This window comes from Stylophora pistillata, chromosome 3 (assembly GCF_964205215.1).
Source record: "Stylophora pistillata chromosome 3, jaStyPist1.2, whole genome shotgun sequence".
NCBI classification, from domain to species: domain Eukaryota; kingdom Metazoa; phylum Cnidaria; class Anthozoa; order Scleractinia; family Pocilloporidae; genus Stylophora; species Stylophora pistillata.
The window spans coordinates 12,401,436-12,423,127 of record NC_142521.1 but is presented as its reverse complement, the minus strand read 5'-3'; the positions used below and the strand labels follow the sequence as shown (position 1 = coordinate 12,423,127).

Sequence of the window (21,692 nt, the reverse complement as noted above, 5' to 3'; positions counted from 1 at the left end):
TTATCATAATTCTTATGCTGTGATACCGGCGATTTTTAAATATCTCTTCCTTTGGACTGGTACTAAACACGAAAAAAAAAAATTCGCATTTCATTGAAGAGCAGCGTTTATTCTCTTGAGGAAATCACCCTTAAAGGATTTACCAGTATACCAAAAAATGTGCCAATGAGAAAAAAAGCGAAAAACCTCACACACAAGCTCAAAGCCTTGCACAAAACGATTTTTACTCAACCCAGAGTTCATCGCACGGTAATGAACATCACTTAATTTGACTATAGCCCACAATGTAAACTACTGGGTTACCAGTAATTGTGTTAGCTAATAAAGTTAATTTTTTTTTTTGTTGTTGCGGGATTTCTCCGATCTTTGATCCTCTTTTGGTATCCCTATACGTCCAGTAGCGACAGAACAGACTTGCAGCTCCTCATCTGCATTATTTCTAGGGGAATATCCTCAGCTTGTATTACATCAAGTTTTAGTATCATGCTTTTCATCTTTTTTTGAAACTACTTAGACCTCACTGGGTCCCGCCCGCCTTAAAAACTTACCGTGCCTGCTATCAATAACTCTCGTAGACATATTTTACGTACCAATGTTTGACTTGGTAGTTTGGTTTCATCCTGATGTGAGAGTGATGATTTTTATCTGCCATGTTACATTCTCGGCTTGGGGACTGGCAGTGTCAGTTGGGTATTTGGTTGCTGGAATCAGAATGTGGCTCAATTTGAAATCATCGTTGGTTGATAATGCTCGCCGCTTCACTTCAGCGCAGGACTCCAAACGACTTAAGCGATTATTTTCTCTGATGTGTTGGGCACTGATCTTTTTGTAAAATGATAAAGTTCTGTCTATCACTGTATACGGCTATCGGGGAGTACGGTGCTTTTGCTGATATCGGTTTCGTTAAAAGTTGGCCCTGGTTTGCTGTTCAGACACCACTGAGGATGTTTGAACTTCTGATGAGTTTCTCTATTTTCACATTATCTTTCCATAATGCGATGACGAAAAATACTGACGCCAACAGTACACGGGGTGTTCAATTGGAAGAACTGAAGAGGCCCTTCTAATAACTAATTCTTGTTACTTCGCTTGAAATAAGCAACTAGTCGAAAAGAAAGGGGTTACCTTGGAAAGAAACTGTTGTGTATGTTTCGTAGGCCTACTGAGTCAAACACTTAGCATGCATGGTTGATAATCAGCCGGACACTTGCGAAGATTACAAAACTTATATACAGTTTAAAGCCTAATCTTGGCGGGGGCATGTCGTTTTGAGCAATAGCGCTTCCTCACCACGGTGTCACATCTTTAGGCAAGCCAACTGAATTTCGATTTTAGGTGGTGCAAGGATAGGAAAAACCGTTTTTCTTGTCTCTTAAGAATGTCACTTGTTAAATCCGATTTTTTTGCAATCATATTACTCCAGTCGATTCGCATCTAGAGAGAAAGCGACGTTCGAAAAAATTACAGGTGAATTTGTTCAATGAGCGAGCCCTGCCGGCTTACTTCTCACTTTGCGGCAACTTACTCTAAAGAGCGCACAATTTCGTGCTGCGCGAAGTGCATGCTTGTTATTTGCACCGCATGTCACTTGTTAAATCCGATTTTTTTCAATCATATTACTCCAGTCGATTCGCATCTAGAGAGAAAGCGACATTGGAAAAAATTACAGGTGAATTTGTTCAATGAGCGAGCCCTGCTTACTTCTCACTTTGCGGCAACTTACCCTAAAGAGCGCACAATTTCGTGCTGCGCGAAGTGCATGCTTATTATTCGCACCGCATGTCAATGTCAATATGTTAACTTTCCAATCAATCACTGCAAAACTTAACATGGATTACATCCTCAAAGTTCAGGTTTAGTGATTCACCTTACCGCCGACACACACTTCTTATTTTCATCCAAGATTCAAAGAAAATGATGACTCTTGTTTTTGTTAACTCAGCTGGATAGAGTTTTCCAGGACGGGCTTGAAGCCACTACTCTGCTCTGTAGTACCACGTGTGTGCTAGAGAAATCGCACACAATCCATCACAACTCCGTGTTTTTATTCCAGTTGTGTAACTCAATTATAAAAGCACCTCAGAGTGCCATTAGCCATTAGCAGGACTCAGATGGGTTGCAAGAATAATTCCACGTATGTCCGGGAGCAACTCGTTAGATTATATTTATTTTGCCCGACCTGCTTGCAATCATAATTAACAATTATTCACCAGAGCAAAGTAAAATATCCACCATTTTCACCTCAACTTCGGTAAATACGTGTTTTAGTGTATACCCCACAGAAACCGAAAAAAAAATTTTCTGTCAATATATCAAAAACTGATCGCAAATTAAGTTGTTGGCGTGCAATTTTGTCTCTTCGGCTGCTCGGGGTAAATAGTACTAGCTAATCACCTATGAAGCAACCAATCAGCGCGCGTGAAAACCACTACTCACGTGTGTGGTATATACTAATTACAATATGAGGCCTGCATATATGTTACAGGATAAGAAAGATAGTAAGTTTTGAGCTTGGTAAAGAAAAAGAGAAAGAAGTTTTTCGATTTGTCACGAGCGTGGAACAAAGGAAAAATTCTGAGTCCCCACGAGGAATCGAAACTCAGACCTTCGGATTTCCCGCTCTGATCCTCTACAAATGACCCACCGAGACCGGCTCTATCGAGAGCAAAGTTCATAACGAAGTTCATGTACGACGCGCTTCCTGCATACTGCTAGGATCGGCAATGTCGATAGAGTCATGTTTTAGAAATAGAATAAGAAAGATGGTAAGTTTTGAGCTTAGTAAAGAAATAGAGAAAGATGTTTTTCGTCGTGAGGTAGAGCACTGGATTGAGCGTTTGAATCAGATACAACCAATCAACGGTTTTATAACTAAATTCAAGTTACCAAAACATATCCATGTATGAAAATATGTCAAATTTTAGTTGCTATCAATTTGGAATACACCCCCTTTACAACCAACGCAAACTCGGAGACCATCAAACCCTACAACTCAGTGAAATTGGAAAGTCCACATTTTAATTGCTCACCTGAATTTGATAAAATTTTCACAGATTTTTGGCCAAAATTTTGCTTTTTCACGAGTGCCTGGGTATTAAAATTAACTTATTTGAAATCAGACCATGATCAGCCTTTTTTTTCGTCTCAACAGACTTGAAGAACACCTCAGAGTTTCATTAAACCAATAGTTTGACTCACTAAAACACAGCAGGGGTCCTTAGTGCCACTTTACAAGGTCTTTTCGAGCCGCTTATTACCCAATTGCAGCAGACTTCGGGAACAGTTGCATTTTCAGAGCTGCATTTTAATTAAAAGCTGTCAAAATTAACAAATGTTATGAAAAATCTTTGAATTCTAATTCAAATCAACTTCATTCATATTTAAATTCAAATCAGGTAAAAACATCTCCTTGCCACCAACGCAAACTTTAGATCACTAAAATTTTTAATGCAACCAAAAAAAAAATTAAAAAAAATTATCGCCATTAGTAACAAGCCCGTGGGATGAAGCTTTCCCAAAGAAATTTAAAACCTTAATTCTGCTCTTCTCTTCACGGGTATTTAATTAAAAATGTAAAACGTGCATCAAAATAAATTCTTTTTATATGTGCTTAGCTAGGCAGATCTCAAGGGGTCAATATCACCGGATTTCACAACTGAAAAACCCACTTCAGTTAGGGTGATTGACAAGAGTGCTCCCCTGTTCAACCAATGAACGACTTGTTACTGCGGAAGAGGTGAAAATTTCTGTCAATTGATAAACAGCGAATATCAAAAAAACTGTTAGATTCAAGCCCACCGTGAAACTCCATACTCAGTTTCTACCTCGCATCATTCACTGTTCTTCTGCGCTCGACGTACCTTTAACCAGGTAAAACATGCCCTTTGGGTCCCGGGTTCACTATTTCACACGATTCTTTCCGAGTTTTAATTTGTTTTCCTAAGTCTTCCAGATTTTTTTTTTTGTTTATTTATCTATGACTATTTGCCTACTCTTCACCATTCAAGCTGGCCGGCATGCTGAAATGAAATAAGACATCTGTACTGTGGTGATGGACACTTTGGCAAACCGTGTCAGTGCGGGACTACAGCAAACAAAAAAAACATGACATCCAACTCTGACAAAGACCAAAAACCTCATCAATTTTCTTCATCAAATGAGTCGACTGGCGACAACTTACTTCATAATTGGGCTGAACCTTCCCCAAACTGGCTCGAAGCTATCGAGGAGTGGGATTGGCTGTGGTTAGCTCACGTCTATGGTTTTGGAGGGATTTTTGTTCTTGTGGCATCGTACGCGATTAGGCGCTTTATCGCATCTCGTAAAACTGTGTTGACGCAACATAGAGTTCATCGCGCCGTAATGAACATCGCTTTGCTTGTTGCGGGATTTCTTCGATCTCTGATTCTCTTTTGGGATCCTTATGCCTCCAGTAGCGACACAACAGATTTGCAGCTTCTCATCTGCATTATTTCTTGGGGAATATCCTCAGCTTGTATCACATCAAGTTTTAGTATCATGCTTCTGATCTTTTTGGAAACTACTAAGACTTCACTGGGTCCCGCCCGCCTTAAAAACTTACCGTGCCTGCTTTCAATAGCTCTCGTAAACATCTCTTACTTACTGCTGTCTGACTTAGTGGTTTGGTTTCATCCTGAAGCGAAGGTGATGATCTTCATTTGTCATGTTACCTTTGCGGCCTGGGGACTAGCGGTGTCAGTTGGGTATTTAGTTGCCGGAATCAGAATGTGGTGCAATTTAAAATCCTCTTTGGGTGGAACATTCTTCAACCGAGAGTTAGACCGGGACTTCAAACGACTTAAGCGATTATTTATTCTGATGTGTTGGGCATCTTGTCTAGGGATATTCAAGTTTTCGCTGTCATTGTATAATGCTATCGGCGAATATGGTGTTTTTGCCGATATCGGTTTTGTCAAAAGCTGGCCTTGGTTTGCGGTGCAGTCATCTTTAAGACTGTTAGAATTTCTTATGTGTTTGTTTATTTTCCTTATTGCCTTTAGCAATGGGAAAAACAACAGTCATACCAACCCTGAGATTTGTTCAAATCAACTGAACCAACGGCAGAATTTAGAATTGAATTAACCCAAATGAGTGACCTTACATGAATCAACCGGATAGGAATTAACCAATCACATGTGAGGAAGGCTAACAATAGAGCATTACAGAAATGATCATCAATCAATTTTAACGAGTCAAAAAAAGAAATACCATTTTCAAAACTTCAATTAATTTGGCACTAATTAGCGATGACTTTCTCCAAGACCTCTCAGGTTGTCGAAACGTAAATCGCTGTACTACCAACAGTCTTTTTCAACGGCCTATCCAAAACTAGGATGATCAAAACGCGTTCATGAGTTGATGTACTGAAAAAATTATATTAATGTTTGAAACCAGCTTTTTTCCATAATATTAGCTATAGTGTTGTTGTCGTTCTCTTCAATTTCGATTTCAGACCCGATCTTTGAAATTGATATGGGGGTTCTTATCGCTTTACAAATATTTTAAGTGGTCATGGTTTTCTCCTCATCGATCATTAGCAAACGTTCGTTAGAATAAGGAAATAATTATATTAATTCCATAGAGGGTGCTATCAAAATGAAAAGTACAGATCTACCAGTAACATTGCTCTTTCAGGCAAGTGATCGGTTGTCGAATACGATTCACCTGTGTGTGCCCGCATGCCGTGACGAGACCGTGCGTGACAAGCGTTTTTTCCCAGTCCGTGAAGATCACGCTACGTTTTTTCACGGCGTTCTCTAAACTTTTCACTTGAACCCTGTACACAATTATTGATTGATCGCAAAGAGATAAACTTCTCAGCACTCTAATTCAGCCCAAACAGTGTAGAAAACGTCTCTGTGATTTTTAAATCGTTTCATTGCGACTGCTGTAGGATTGCTATATGTGTCACACAGTAGGTCACGCTATCACCTTTTTTTATGCCCATACATGTTGCTCGCAAGACGTGGACGTGTAACCAAGAGATCTTTCAGCTAAACTGCAGAATACTCAGCAACTCATTTACTCATGGAATAAGAACAGCGACTATTGTGTTATGCCACGTTCTTCAAAGCCTGGCCGGGTATTCTGAAGTTGCTCCGATGTTTCCTAGTAATGGACGACAACCCACCCAGTGGTTACCATGACTGTGTGACATGCCAAACGTTACAAATTGTTTTCCCGTACATGACATAGTAAGTTCATGTTCTTGCGAAACAATATGGCGACCGCTGATGCGGCCATTATGAAGGGAGATGCCGAGGAGAAAACTTACGGGGATTTTAAGGAAGAGCTACTCCAAAAACTCAATGAGCTCAGAGAAACAAACATTCTCTGTGATACGATAATTCGAGCCCAAGGACAGGACTTCCCCGCTCACAAGTGTGTTCTATCAGCTGCCAGTCCTTACTTTCGGGCAATGTTTACAGGTGAATTGAGAGAAAAAGAAAGTAAACTTGTTGATATACAAGATATCAAGTCTTCGACACTTAATGATGTTCTTCGGTATGTTTATACTGGTGAAACAAGAATCGACTCTTCCAACGCGAAAGATTTGGTGATGGCCGCAGACTATTTGATCATTCCAAGTTTGAAAGGGAGAGTAACCCGTTTCCTCGAAGAAACATTGAAAGCTTCGAATTGCTTGGCTTTAGAATCGTTTGCTTCTCGGTACAACTGTGAGTCACTCAAAAGGGCTGCAGTTGACTATGAGATGGAAAATTTTGTGGAGGTCGCGAAATCCGAAGATTTCAGACTGCTTGATGTGGAGAAAGTTACAGAACTGATTTGCATGGACGAGATAAACGTGGCCGAGGAAGAGGAAGTGTATGAAGCAGTGATGGCCTGGGTCAAACATGATCTTTCATCCAGGGAGTGTTTACTTCAAAGTCTACTTAAATGTGTAAGACTTTTCTCATTATCAAAGTACAAACTTCGAAATATTTTAGATGAGGAGTTAGTCAGTAAGGATCCAGTTTGCATGAAAGAAGTAATATCTGCATTAGATTTGTTCATATTCCCAGGTGAGTTGCTAGTCACATCAATGAAACCTCGTCTCTCATTGAGCAGTTGGGAAGACGTTGTGATTCTTACTGGTGGAGAAGGTACATGGGCATCAAACTTTGACACTACTGTGTGTTTTGTACCTTCCACCTTAGGATGGTTTTACTTACCCACAATGCCTTTTTCTCGTTCCCGTCATGGGGCTGCAATTTGTAGTGGGATCTTGTATGTGATGGGTGGAAAACAATCAGTCCCAGTGTGTTTTTTGGACCAAAAACAAAATAAGTGGGACACACTAGACCTCACTCTGGATCGAGAAGGCTGTACAGTAACATCACTTAATGAGGAGCTCTATGTAATTGGTGGCAAGGATTCATGGCAAGATGTTCAAATTTACACTCCATTTCTTAACAAATGGAGACAAGGGACATCAATGGAAACTACTCGTGCTGGACACAGTGCAGTTGTACTACAAGGACATATTTATGTCGTTGCTGGTCACAATGGTAAGGTTTGTCTAAACAGTGCAGAGTGTTACAATCCATCAACTGACCAATGGGCTGAGATCTCAGGTATGTCTAAGGTGCGAAGGTCTGCAGCTGCTGTGGCAGTTGGAAGAAACATTTTTGTTGTTGGAGGATTTGGTGACATGACAAGTTTAACCATAGAACCTTCCTGTGAAATATTTTCCCTAGGAGCAAATCAGTGGAGTCTGGTGCCTAGCCTTAGTATTCCTCGTGCTGCAAGTGGTATTGTGAGTATCGGAGACAAAGTTTATTTGTTTGGAGGGGAGGATGAGGACGACTACCAAAACGATGTGCTCTGTTGTGATTTAGGAAAAAATGAATGGCATAAGATATCAGTTATACCAACTGGACAACGCATGTTTGTGCAAGCATCATTGCTCAAATTGTCAAAAAAGTTGATAACATCTTATTTCTCAAAAAGATAGGAAGCTGTCAACACTTTGATAGAATTGAGGCAGGTCATGTGTTCAGTGACTAATCACAATAAGGGTGAGGACATGTAAACAAACCTTAAAACCACAAACTGATTACAATTGCCCTGAGCAGTTAAGTTTAATTTTATGATGAAGATAGGCTACTTCCTTGAAACACAATATAATTCTATGAATAGCTCTGGTGTTCATTATTTCTAAGTTTCATAATTAATATGAGTCACCAAAAGTATTGCTGCACTTAGGTAGGAGGCAGTTACTGAGGTTTTGTAGCCAACTACACAGGAAAAAGAAAAGAACCGTAAACTTTGTTTTTCTTTATTTTTCTTTTTAACTTACTGCAGATAAAATGATTTTACTCAAACATTCTACAGAGTGTTAGAGTTGTACAAACCTGTTACTGAAGGGTTGCCTTTTGTGTATATTCTTTTTTTAAGATTATTATTCTTTTTTTTATTTTTTACAGAAGGATTGTTTCTTAGGCCACTTTACTGTATTTGTTAGTTTGCAGATGGCTGGAAACATTCATTCAGTAACATTCCCCCCTCCCCCCTCCCTCCAAAATAAAGAATATTAATCAATACCAAACATATTTTAGTCAATTAATTAAAATACAAACAAGCCAGTTTGAAAGGACATAAATTACTATTTTGTACCCCAATTTTCCATTCTATGATGTGATCTGTAGTTCACTTGTCTTTAAGAATGATTGAATTTCTGATGTGCTGGTTTATTTTCCTTACTGCCTATAACAGTTAGAAAAATGACATTCCTTTCCCCTGACGTAATATTATTTGAAATCAAGTAGACTGACAACAACATTTAGAATTGACTGTCTTTAAAAAGGTTGCGAAAAGACAAAATGAAGAAATGAATAACCTTAGCAACTAGAAAGGAACTGGTCAATAACTAGTTAGGAATGCTTCTTAATCCATACAAGCAATTTACACTGTAAACACCAAGATACTTACCAACCAGTTTCAACATGTTAAACATTGAAATATAGAATGAATTAAAAGCCCCACTAGACTCTGAATATCAATGATCTCCACTAAGTACGTATGATGCACGAGCCTCGCCGTAGAGAGCGCTATTTATGCAATAGCGAAAACCAGACCTGAAAAAAATCAGGCCTGTACGGGTTCGAACCACTGACCTCTGCGATACTACTGCAGCGCTCTACCAATTGAGCTAACAAGCCAACTGGGAGCAGGTCGTTAAGTTGATTTGTAATAAACGCGTGATGATAAATCAGATACAATGAATATATGAAGTTCATATATTTTGAACTGCGATATAAGATACGTATCTGATTTATCATACGTATCTAATACCGCGGTTCAAAATATATGAACTTCATATATTCATTGTATCTGATTTATCATCACGGGTTTATTACGAATCAACTTAACGGCCTGCTCCCAGTTGGCTTGTTAGCTCAATTGGTAGAGCGCTGCACTAGTATCGCAGAGGTCAGTGGTTCGAACCCGTACAGGCCTGATTTTTTTCAGGTCTGGTTTTCGCTATTGCATAAATAGCGTTCTCTACTGCGAGGATCGTGCATCATACGTATCTACTACCGCAGTTCAAAATAAGTGAACTTCATATATTCATTGTCTCTCCACTAAGGTTGTTAAAACCTCTTCAGATGTCAATCACTGTCACCAACAGTTTTCTTAAGGTGTGAAGTACACTCGGTTGATCAAAATAGGATTTGAAGTTGATGAATAGGACAGAGCTGAATAATGAAATGCTACGTCAGCGGGTATGCGGTCAACAACGCGGGCTCAAGTGTTCTAGGTCTAAAATTTAGCAAAATTAGCGGAAAATAATAAGGGCTGACCTTTAAAACCGAGGAACTCTGTTGTCGTCGAAGGCACTTTCCTATTTCCAAACATTTAAAGGAGAAAATTAATTTTTAAAAATTTTAGGGGGTGTACCAAATTTTTGGAGGTTGTTCTGTAAAAGAAAAGCGGCAAGGAAAACAACGCCTCGAAGCAACAGAATAGAAAATCAACCATGTGAACGACTCAAAATCCGTGTTTCCGCGGCAAAACCTGGCGCATGCGTATACGTTATTCAGCTCTGTCGATGAATAGCGATAAATGTCTCAAAGTTAACCACCAGTGTTAATGCTGGCGCATTAGATTACAGCGGCATTTAGTTTAAGTTTTCGTTTCCAGTCTTGGCTCGGACAAGACACATGTTTTTACTGTTCGGGCCACAAGGTTGTACGTAGGCGAACCTGAATGAATTTCGAGATAGTATCAATGACAGTCACAACCAGCTTTTCTCAGAATATTAGTTGTACTAGTTTTGTTGCTATTTTCAATTATTTCTCTGCTACTCAATTGTCAAAATTATTGTTATAAAATTTTTTATCACTTGCCAGAGACTGTCATTGCTCATGGATTTCTTCAAATCAATCATTCCATGCAATTCACAGAAACAAGAAATAACAGCCTTTTGAACTGCTGCCAAAATGCGACAGCAGGCTCTACTAGTAACATTGCTCTCTCAGGTGAACGGGTGGCTTGTCAAGTTTAAATCCTGTGATCTTGTGTGCTTGCATGCCATGAAAGGGGGGCTTGCATGACTAGTTTTTCTCCCCAGTCTTGCTCTACATTTTTTTCAAGTTGTGCTCTAAACCTTTCACTTGAACTCTATATATATTTATTGAGTTATCATAAGAAGATAAAACTTCTCAGCATTCCATTCAGCCCAGCAAGTCATGCTATCACATTTTATATCAACACGTTACTCACAAGACGGGCGACGTCCTCGTAAGGGACTGCCACCCGCCTTGTAATGAACTAAGAATCTGGTAACTTGGCTCATCCTCGGTGTAAAAACCTGTGAAGCTCACGAGTGACGTAAAACAAACACAACAAAACATTATAAACAATAGCGTACAGCAAAACATTACCTCATGAAACAAAGAAAACCTCGTCAGGTTTTTACACCGAGGATGACCCGGTAACTTACCTTGATTGCGTGACATGCTATACGTTATAAATTGTTTCCCCGTACATGACATATCTACTGCTTACCTAGGCTTCTTTGAGGAAGTGGCGACCATAATGGCGGAAGAGGCGAAGGACAGAACCGTCGAGAATTTTAAAGATGAGTTGCTTCACAAACTCAATGAGCTCAGAGAAACAAACATTCTCTGTGATGCGATAATACGTGCCCAAGGAGAGGATTTCCCAGCCCACAAGTGTGTTCTATCAGCTGCAAGCCCTTACTTTCGGGCCATGTTTACAAGTGAATTGAAAGAAAAAGAAAGTAACCATGTAGAGTTACAAGAGATCAAATCTGCAACACTTATTGATGTTCTTCGGTATGTTTATACTGGTGGAACAAGAATCGACTCTTCTAACGCAAAAGATTTGGTGATGGCCACAGACTATTTGATCATTCCAAGTTTGAAAGCAAGAGCTACCCTTTTCCTTGAAGGAACATGGAATGGTTCTTGTTGCCTCGCTTTAGAATCGTTTGCATCTCGGTATAACTGTGAAGCGCTGAAAAAAGCTGCGGTTGCCTATAAGATGGAGAATTTTGTAGATGTCACAAGATCCGAAGATTTCAGATTGCTTGATGTAGAGAAAGTAAAAGAACTGATTTGCATGGACGAGATAAACGTGGCAAAGGAAGAGGAAGTATATGAAGCACTGATGTCCTGGGTCAAATATGATCTGCCATCCAGAGAATCTCTACTTCCAGAGCTACTGAAACGTGTAAGACTCTTCTCAATACCAAAGTACGGACTACAAAAAATTTTGGATGACGAATTAATCAGTAAGGACCCGATATGCATGAAAGAAGTAATAACTGCTTTAGATTTGTCTCTGTTCCCAGGACATTTCCAAGAGGCATTTAAAAAACCCCGCCTCCCGTTGAGCAAATATGAACAGGTTGTGATCCTTACTGGTGGAGAAGATGGTGAAGGCTCCAATGATAAAACTCAGTGTTTTGTACTTTCTGATTCCAAATGGTTATCCTTACCTAGCATGCCTTTTCCACGTTCCCATCATGGTGCTGCAGTTTGTGGTGGACTGTTATATGTAATGGGTGGAGACAAATCAGCTCCAGTCTGTTATTTTAACCCAAAACAAAATAAATGGAGCACCCTTAATGTTACAATGGATAAAAAGGGCTGCTCAGTCACTTCTTTTAATCAGGAGCTTTATGTGATTGGTGGAGAGGGTTCTTGGCATGATGTTCACATTTATAATCCACTTGTGAATGAATGGAGGCAAGTGACATCAATGGAAACTGCACGGGCAGGTCATAGTGCAGTTGTACTTCAAGAGAAAATTTATGTCATTGCTGGCCATGATGGCAGAGCTTGTAAAAACAGTGTAGAGTGCTACAATCCTTCAATTGATAAATGGGTTAGGGCTCCAAAGTTATCTAAAGTTCGAAGGTCTGCAGCTGCTTCAACAGTTGTTGAGAAAATCATAGTTGTGGGAGGATTTGGTAACATGACAACTAAAACAATACAACTCTCTTATGAAGTTTATGATTCATGTACAAGTCAATGGAGCTTGGTTCCTACCTATAATTATCCTCGTGCTGCTTGTAGTTCTGTGAGTATAGGTGATGAGGTTCACTTGTTTGGAGGAGAGGATGAAAGAATTTATAAAAGTGAAGTAATGTCTCTTGACATCACAAGTAGAAAATGGTATACAAAAGCTTTTATGGATACCCCAAGGCAATGCTCTTTTCTTCAAGCATCACTATTAAAATTGCCAAAAGATGTGATTTATTCATTGGCTAAGATTAATTCATTGGTTGTGATTAATTGAAATCACTGATTGAGGGAAAGAAGAGAAACAAGACTCATCTTAACAATGATTTTTAAAATTGATCAATGACCTAAAACATTGTAAGACCATACATGTACTTACATAAAAGCAATATTTGCTGTGAAATTGACTGTATGAAATAGCTATTATCCATTTGCTAAGGAGAAACATATAATACAGGTTATGAAAGAGGGTTTTCCTCTTGAGAGATTCTGTACAGACATCTCTTTGGTGTTTAAGAAATGCCAGGTGACCTAAGTATTTCATCTACTCTTAAAAAAAGGGGAGTAGTGGTGTAATAACTTCCACCCTTGTCCCTCATTTAGCTAAGGTTAGGTATGGTGAGGCAAACTTTATTTTTCCAGGGTGGCCCAATCAGCAATAGGACTGGTATCCAGAAGAGCCCTGGACTAAAAAGTATAATAATTTAAAATTATATTAATTAGTAATTTAAAAGTACAGAATGTAATAATTTAATAATACATGTTAAAATTCATGAGTATTCATCAAAAATTTAATGTAAAAAAGTGACTCTGCTGAGTCCAAAAATTTAAAAGTTTGTTTCCTAAGGCTTAGCTTCAGTTTGGGTAGCTGGAAATTGGTTTTTCTGTGAGTGTCATAGTACTAGCTTATTTAAGTATTTATAAACTAAAACAAATGTGAGTCTTTTCTGTTTCATTCCTAAGTCAGTCCACCTAAAACACTAAAAGTGTCTTTAGAGTACTCACACCTTAAAACAATGTGGGCAGCACGATTTTGTTACTGTTGAAGGGTTTTGCTGGAGATGGCTGACAGTTCACCCCATGCAGTGTCAGTATAACACAGGATTGGCTCAATAAAGGTATTGTAGACACACTTTGCTGCCTAAGAGTAAAGCCAGATCTTATCTGTGCTAAAAGTCCCAAATGCTTGTTGATGAAGATGAAGAGCCACTCTGTGGAAACACTGTTAACAAACCCTTTACTTACTTACTTTGTTTCAAATAGCAGAAATAGAGTTGGTATGCTCTTTCCAATGAAGCTGTTCATTAAGCAATTAAGAGTGGATGTCTCCTAAGATCAAAGAAAAATGAAAAAATCGCGGACAAGGGGGTGTGGACAAACCTGGCCTAGGCCGTGGCCTACCCTGTGGCCTACCCTGTGGCCTACCCTGTGGCCTACCCGATGGTCTACCGGTGGTCAGATTTTTAAGAACATGAAAATAAAATCAGTAAGAGTCGAACGAATACGCTGGTGTACAATTATCTGTCTCTGAAAATGGTATACTAAGAGGTCGCTAACACGATTTTCAACGTCCGAGGGAACGAAACACTGCAAATATCACAGCACTCAACCATAACGGTAGGTTAAGGGGGAGGGGCCAATATTGCGTGGTCGCAGAGGATATACAAAATGGCGGCTTTATGATGCAGGCTGTCAGGCTAGTTGGTAACATATAGTGGAGTGCTGGTATAAAAATGTAATGAACGGCTTTATATTGGAGAGCATACATATCCAGGTAAGAAAACGCAAACATTACGTGCCAGGCCAGTTTGTCAAGTGCCCTCAAGTGCTGTAGAGGAACGAGCACCCCGCGACACGCACGCATCGCCGTTGTAAACATTTCACAAACTTTACTTGCTTTTCCAAAGAAAGGGCAAGTATTGCATTAATTTGAAAGGAGAGGTGATATGATGATGTTTGCCCAAAAGTTGCGTTTAACTGGCTTCTGTTCCTCGATTTCCTTATTCTATCAGAAGGTTAACAAATTTTGATCGGAATGTGGCCGCCAAAACAGCAGATGAAAGTCGTTGGTAAGACAGTACTCAGGAAAGCGTTGAAAGGTTTCCAGCAATGTTATCCTTTTAAAAATCTGACCACCGGTAGACCATAGGGTAGGCCACTGGGTAGGCCACAGGGTAGGCCACAGGGTAGGCCACAGGGTAGGCCACAGGGTAGGCCACAGGGTAGGCCACAGGGTAGGCCACAGGGTAGGCCACAGGATAGGCCATGACCTAGGCCAGGTTTTGTCCACTCCCTCAGTTAACAAAAGTAAACAAATAATCGTCGGTGAAAGGAATAAAGACAACGGTTGCTTTAACCCCAGCAGAAAAAGAATGTCTTGTTCTTTCCTTGATATTGTGGGTGGCATTTGTGACGCAGAGGATCGCGCAAGGCATCGGTCCACTCAAACAGTATCTCTGTCATTATGCGGCAAGGATATCAGAAGCCACAAGCGTTTTTTACAATTTTCAGGTGTTGAGACAGAGATTGAACTTATCTTAGCAAGAAGCGGGATTTTCGCGAAGCCCGTCAATTTTTCGGAAATGACTGTTTGCCCATTACATCGATCAAGCCTTGGAATTGGATGGAGAAGAGGAAGTAGATTATGTTCTGTGCCACAGGATGTTTCCGGTCACAAAAAGGAATCTAAAGAAATACCCGCAGCAGAAGGGGGAATTACTTTGCAGCACTCAATACAAATTTTTGAACCTACGAAAAACATCGTACCCGTCGGATCAGGTAAGCGATTACAATGAGTCATAATCTTGTAAGAATTGACGTCCCACTAGTTTATTCTCATTGTACGTAACTGGATGAACATCCTTATAGCTTCTCATTTCAAGCAGAGTACTTGGCGGGAATCACAGACTTCATATCTTAACTTCAAATAACTTTGCTGTCGCGTAAAACAACGTCAAGTTTAACAGCAAAATTATTTTCACGTCTTTTTCAGGATTTTTGCAAATATTTTTACGTCGGGAAACATTGGCGTTCATTCAACATTTTCGTTTCTCTCAAAACTTATTCAAAACCAGTGATGGGCTCCTGTCAAAACTAATTAATGGCGTGGGGAACGCTCGAATTGAAATATTCACAGATATTTTAATTCCTTCTACCAATGTGAGAATAAAAAGAAAGGAACGTAAATTACTGACTTGTGGCAAGTTTAACTATAGCATGTGTCATCAATTTGGGCCGGGTTTGTGGGGCTTTTGCCTGGGCTAGTTTTGTTCTTTTGCCACATGCAGAGCTATTTGTTTAAGGAGGATGTGTAAGGTAAAAAAAAGTATATATTAATTCTTTCCCTCAAAATATTAAAGGAATTTGTGTGCGATGTCGACAGTCCCTAGCAAAAATAAAAATTGATCAGCTACAATCGCAGAGCTTGGGTGCCACAGGAGGTGTGGAAAATATCACAGAAGGTCTAAGTGGTGTAACCTTGGTAAGTTTCTTCAAAGAGTTCCTGAAGAATTTCCATCCAATATAACTAATAAAAGTGGAAAACCTTAACGTGTCCTCTGGAATCTCCCTTCTCCGCCCTTTTCATGCCTAACGATTCAACCCAGGCGGGAGAACGGCGTGTCCAGACTAACTTGCAGGCGAATGCTCAAACGCCGCCATTACCGCTCGTCATCGACTAGGCAAAACCATACATAACACAAGAATTGGATAGGCATGCCCTGCCCAGATAGCAAATCACACTCCAGGATATATCCAAATAGTAAAGGTTTAAAATCATTATATGGCTTCCTCAACATTTTTTTCCAAATGCTCCAAATGGAAAATAATACTGAGAAGTAACTGGACAAAGATGTCAGGATAGGTTTTCAGTGAATTTACCCTGCGAGCAGAGGCCCTTCGGTCTTCCTAGATTAGTCGGGAAGAGGAAGGAACCTCTGCCAGCCGCCGCAGCTTTCTCTGATTTGCCGCTCATCCAATGAAGTGGATGAGTCAGTCCGGTTGGAAACCAGTTTTCCCTGTTTCGCCTCAGTGAGTATGTGTATTGTTAGAAATTGCTGACTAAATACGAGCCCACAGTTCATTGTTTAAGCTCGTGAATTTTACCACATTGTACCGTTTTCCCAACGATTCTGTTTAGCGGCCACAAGTTCTTCAGACACGACTCTACTGAACAGTAAAGTCAACACTTTTATCCAAGATGCTCTGTAACTTAACGCGAAGATCATGGCGATTTTCCACATTAAGTGTGTATCGCTCCCCAACTGGCGCTATGCCGCATAACAAGCACACCAAATCTTTTCTTGCAGCACGATCTTTGGACGTCACCTTTTTCACTGGCGTTTTTGGAGAACCAAAAATATCAGACGATTCCATGATGGAATCACCTGAATTAAAACTACTCTACAATCCACTTTTTTTAATCGAATCGTCCTTCGGTATTTGTCGTGTTTTCCTTGCAAGAAACTCGCGGGAAAATACAAGGCTGAGCAAGGCCCGGTTACATTTGAATTTAACGCATGCTCAACAGGTAAAGTTGCGGCGGCTGGCAGAGGCTCTTTCCTCTTACCGAATAATCTAGGAAGATCGAAGGGCCTCTGCTCACAGGGTACAGTGAATTATATTATAAGGTAAAAAATAATTATCGACCATTAACTCCCGCCTTGCATGCGACTTGCGCTTTCATACACAATTCCCCGCGCGTGCATACGATTGATCTCATTTTGAAGCCATCCAAAGCAATGTGTTCACTTTTTTGTCAGGTTGATAAACGAAGGAGTGACTCTGATATTCCTGCCACTTGTGCTGTCACTTTTGGTGATGAAGCATTGCCAGAAGGTTCCACATCCAGACGGCAGAGCCTATTTGTTCCCCAAAAAGATTCCGAAGAGAGTGATGAAAGCTCTAGTCTAGACAACGAGTCCCAAGTGCAGCTAAATCGCTTCTTACAGCTTCGAGACGTCAGTCCAGTACGTCACATATTATCAGTGCCGTGGAATACAGCGCATGAGCGTACTAAACGCAGATACCTACGGATAGCTCAACAATGTACTTTTGCAATGCTGGATGTCGTAGCACCTGAAAATTCGCAAGAACTGTAGACGGAGCTTTGTGATCGTCACGCTGTATGCAGCGAGAGTGAGGTTGTGGTCGAAGGCAGGGGTGAAAAGGAGACGGAGCTTCTTAATGCATTTGCTGAAGGCTACTTGAACGCGCAACATTGGAGCACCCGACCGCAAATACTCTCTTTGATGTCAGACAAGTTATCCCTTAAGGAGATAAGGGAGTTTATTCTAACCGATACTAGCTATCGCTACAACATTGCCCGACTTCACAGGCTGATACATAGAAGAGCTGCTCCTCTTCCAAACCAGGAGAAAAGGAGAATGAGAATTGAACCTATAAAATTAGAACATTTTGTTTCTTTCATAACGAGTACACACGTTATTCAAGATGTTCCTTTTGGGGAAAAACTTCTGAAATTATCAACTGGCGAAATCATAAAAACACCCAATGTTATCAGAACAATGATACCAGATTGTATTGTCCAGCAGTATCAACAATACTGCTGTGAAACCAACTTTGAGCATATGAGTAAGAGAACTCTACAGAGAGTTTTGGCCGTGTGTTCTTCATCTGTTCGCCGTCTCTGCAAGGACTTGATAACTTTTCAACATCAGGAGAGGAAGCATTTGATGCCTTAGAAAAACTCGTAGACAAGCTTGTTGACTGTGGCAAGACTCAGCAATGGGCGAGGGAAAGTAAGCAGCAACTTCGTTTGTCGAAGTGGTACCTAAAGGGCGACTACAAGGTGGGTGCATATTTTATAATTAGGCGTTGCCTTTGCAGAAATGATGTAGTAAACTTAATACTATGATCACAGCTACCTCTTTCTTTCTCTCCAAGTCTTCCCTATGAAAACAACAGTTTACAATTCACTGTAATACGCTTACACACATGTATACAGAGTTGAGAATTGGATAAGTAATCTTTTTGAAATGTCGATCATATGCACATGCGTTGCTTTGCAAATATACACTAAATCACGCGCTTGTCATTTTACTTTTTATTTTAAATACGTGCAGTGGAGGCCTCAAAGGTTCCCGATCATTGTCGAATTTATGCGTTAAGTGACCCAAACAACGCTGAATTTCGGGGCTCCTGCGACCATCTCCACAATGAGTCATGTGAACAGTGTTATGAGTTACAGGAAGTATTGCGTGCCATAGAAGATGAGTGTTCAAGTGCGGTCTCGTCAGCGGAAGATCAAGCTGACCTGCAGCATACCATCAAGCAGGCAAGGGATGATATCATTAGCTGGAAAGCCCTTCAGCTACGTTCAGTCCGCCAAGTTGAGGCGACGCATTCAGTTCTAGCCAAACTCAACAGCCGATCAGTGCTGTTAGTCCAGGACTGGGCAATGAGATACATGCCCCGAAAATATCGAGAGGCACAGTCAGATTAGTTTGCGAAGCGAGGATTGCCATGGCACATTAGCGTTGCCATAAGACGGTCGGAGGATTCTGAGCACTTTGAATCTCAGACACTTGTTCACGTATTTCAAAGCTGCGCCAAAGAAAGTGTGACTGTGGCTTCGATAATGCTTAACTGCCTTACTAACCTGAAAAAGGAAATTCCAGAGCTGGAATTGGCATATTACAAACAAGATAACGCTGGCTGTTATCACAGCGGAAATTCAATCATCTCAGCTAAGCTGGCCGGTGATGCCGTGGGAGTGGCTGTTGTAAGAAACGACTTTTCGGACCCTCAAGGTGGAAAGGGGGTATGTGATCGCAAAGCGGCAACAATCAAGGGAGACGTTGGAAGGTACGTAAACGAAGGAAATGATGTCATAAACGCTCTACAGTTCAAAACAGCCATTGAATCTGGCCAAGGAACCACAGGAGTGAAAGCAAGTTATGTTGCTGCCAAACCATCAAGCACCTTTAATGTCAAATGGGATGGCATAAGCTTACTCAACAATTTTGAGTACGATGAACGTGGCATACGAGTGTGGAGAGCATTCAATGTGGGTTCCGGTAGAGTAGTGCCGTGGGCCAAGTTCGAAGGAGTCATAAGGCAGCCCGAAAAATTGGAAATCTTAGACTCGCCATCGCAGAATCCAAGTGGGGCACCGACGTTCAAGATCGTGAGACACCGCCATATTAAGAAAAGCTCTATCGAAGCAGATTTCTCAACTGAAAGTGAAAACCAAGATCGAAGCTGTAATGGGGAATGTAAGCCAGATGACATGCTTTTCCCTTGTCCAGACTGAGAAGGATGCGTAAAAGCATACATTGGCTTTTCAAACCTCCAGGCACACCTAGACACTGGAAAACACCAAATGATGCTCGAAAGGGAAACTCTCTACGATAACGCTAAAAGAGTTTATTCTTCTAAGCTGACGGAGGAACACAGTCGAATACCAAGCGTTCAAGTTGCTGCACAATCAAAGAGTGATGGCTTGCCGCCTCTTCCAGTGGGTTGGACCCCGAAGACAATTAAGAAAAAGGTGCGTTTTACCAAGAAACAGACCGAATTCTTCACTGAACAATTTTAAAAAGGGGAGTATGGTGGACGAAAAAGCGATCCACAGGAAGTTACGAAAACCATGAGCCTAGCAAGAGACCAAGCGGGAGAACGCCGATTTCAACCCGATGAAGTCCTTACGCCGCAGCAGATTAGTGGCTTCTTCAGCCGTCTTTCAGCAAAGAAGCGATTAGAAGTTACAGCTGCCGGTAATGAAGCAAAAGCTAGTGAGGTCTCAGATGTGGACATGGAGAGCGTCGACGAGGACGAAATTTCCGCCGAAGCTGAGAGTCAACTATCTTCAGTGTGTGCAAATGTGAGGAGTGATGTGGCTATTTAGTATCCGATAGTATCTTTCGATCTTAACATCTGCGAACTTGTACAAAAACGTACACGCATAACTTTAAGAGTGGCTAGGTTAAGAGACATGTGCATCGACCTTGGGCCGGATATTTCTGACATTTCACCTCAGAAGAGGAAAAAGCCATTCATCGCACGACTCACACAATTAGTCCAGGAGTGTACCTGTTCTTCCAAATAACTGAGCAATGAACGTTTTACGATTAACTGGTCCGCCGATTAAAAAGCAGTGCTTGTATAATTTATAAGAAGGCGTTACTTGACAGTAGAGTCCTACATATCAGATTTCAGTCACTCGAGCTCACCAGAGGCGGATCCAGGATTAAGTCAAGGGGGGTTCGGAAAATTGTCCGAGGGCATGCTCTCCCAGGAGATTTTGAAAATTAGGTCTTCGGAAACATTGTTTTCAGCATTTTGAGGGAAAATGTAGGGGGGTTCCACTGAACCACCCGAACCACCCCTGGATCCGCCCCAGCTCACCACTGTTTGTGAACTTCCTTATCTTTGCGTTGGACGATTTTCAGCATATTCGAAACTGACGAGTGCAAGATAGGATAGGATAGGATAGGATAATTTATTTAATGTCAAAAATACACAGGGGGTGGTCTCCCAGTCCCCCCGAGCCAGAGGCTCATGATAAAAGTGTTGATAATATGAAAGAAAGCTAAAACTGTTAATAGCACTAATTAAATTAGAAGTAACGTCTATCTATAAAAATAAAATTCAACTTCGTTAAAAGTCTCTGGAAGGATAATGCGTCAGATGCATTGGCAACTGGTTCCGAATACGTGAGATTGTGTACGCACATGAGCCATGAAGGAATTTGGTATTATATGAGGTTTGTACTACGCAGAAGGCGCAGAAGTGATGCAAATGCTGAATCCATGTTCACCGGATGAGAAGTAGACGTAAACTAACGGCTTTGTGGCAAATTTAACCTGTAAAATGCAATTTAACTGTTGTGTGTAATTATATGCAGTATAGAGTGATTCCAAAAGTAGCAAAAGTCGAAAATTGTTTCTCCTGACTCCGTATAAAAAAATCAAGTCCAGTTTTAGACATTTTAATATGTTTTTAGTCATTTTAACGGCCAGTGAAGATATAACAGACTAAAACAGTCATTCGTGTCCAAAGCGTTATTATTATTATTTATTATTATGCATCTCATTATGGTGTCATAGTAATTTAACCGCAATTCGACTGGTGGTCATCTTTTGATAGTCAAAGGTCCCAAAGAAATAAAACCCAAATCGTAAAGAACCATCTTGCAAGGCTTCTTGGTAGTGTTATTGT

At 40.6% G+C, this 21,692-nt stretch overlaps 3 protein-coding genes and 2 pseudogenes across 3 annotated transcripts; all 5 read left to right on the top strand.

Moving 5' to 3' along the window:
- The first annotated feature begins 165 nt into the window (after positions 1 to 165).
- Positions 166 to 1,067, top strand: LOC148734561 (uncharacterized; annotated as a pseudogene).
- Positions 1,068 to 3,896: 2,829 nt separating this feature from the next.
- Positions 3,897 to 6,101, top strand: LOC148734560 (uncharacterized). Its single transcript, XM_088755107.1, has one exon. It carries the CDS (start codon positions 4,105 to 4,107, stop codon positions 5,101 to 5,103), a length of 999 nt encoding a protein of 332 aa, XP_088611233.1. The 5' UTR covers positions 3,897 to 4,104; the 3' UTR covers positions 5,104 to 6,101.
- Positions 6,102 to 6,208: 107 nt separating this feature from the next.
- Positions 6,209 to 8,569, top strand: LOC111335240 (kelch-like protein 24). The gene has a single exon (XM_022941113.2). It carries the CDS (start codon positions 6,224 to 6,226, stop codon positions 7,973 to 7,975), a length of 1,752 nt encoding a protein of 583 aa, XP_022796848.2. The 5' UTR covers positions 6,209 to 6,223; the 3' UTR covers positions 7,976 to 8,569.
- A 2,457-nt stretch (positions 8,570 to 11,026) lies between these two features.
- LOC111335235 (kelch-like protein 24) lies at positions 11,027 to 13,644 on the top strand. Its single transcript, XM_022941105.2, has one exon. The coding sequence runs from the start codon at positions 11,062 to 11,064 to the stop codon at positions 12,787 to 12,789; it is 1,728 nt and encodes a 575-aa protein (XP_022796840.2). The 5' UTR covers positions 11,027 to 11,061; the 3' UTR covers positions 12,790 to 13,644.
- A 3,607-nt stretch (positions 13,645 to 17,251) lies between these two features.
- Positions 17,252 to 21,466, top strand: LOC148734559 (uncharacterized; annotated as a pseudogene).
- Positions 21,467 to 21,692: the final 226 nt, after the last annotated feature.

Coding starts and splice junctions, on each gene's coding strand:
- LOC148734560 (XM_088755107.1), top strand. CDS start 4,105: ATGACATCCAACTCTGACAAAGACCAAAAACCTCATCAATTTTCTTCA.
- LOC111335240 (XM_022941113.2), top strand. CDS start 6,224: ATGTTCTTGCGAAACAATATGGCGACCGCTGATGCGGCCATTATGAAG.
- LOC111335235 (XM_022941105.2), top strand. CDS start 11,062: ATGGCGGAAGAGGCGAAGGACAGAACCGTCGAGAATTTTAAAGATGAG.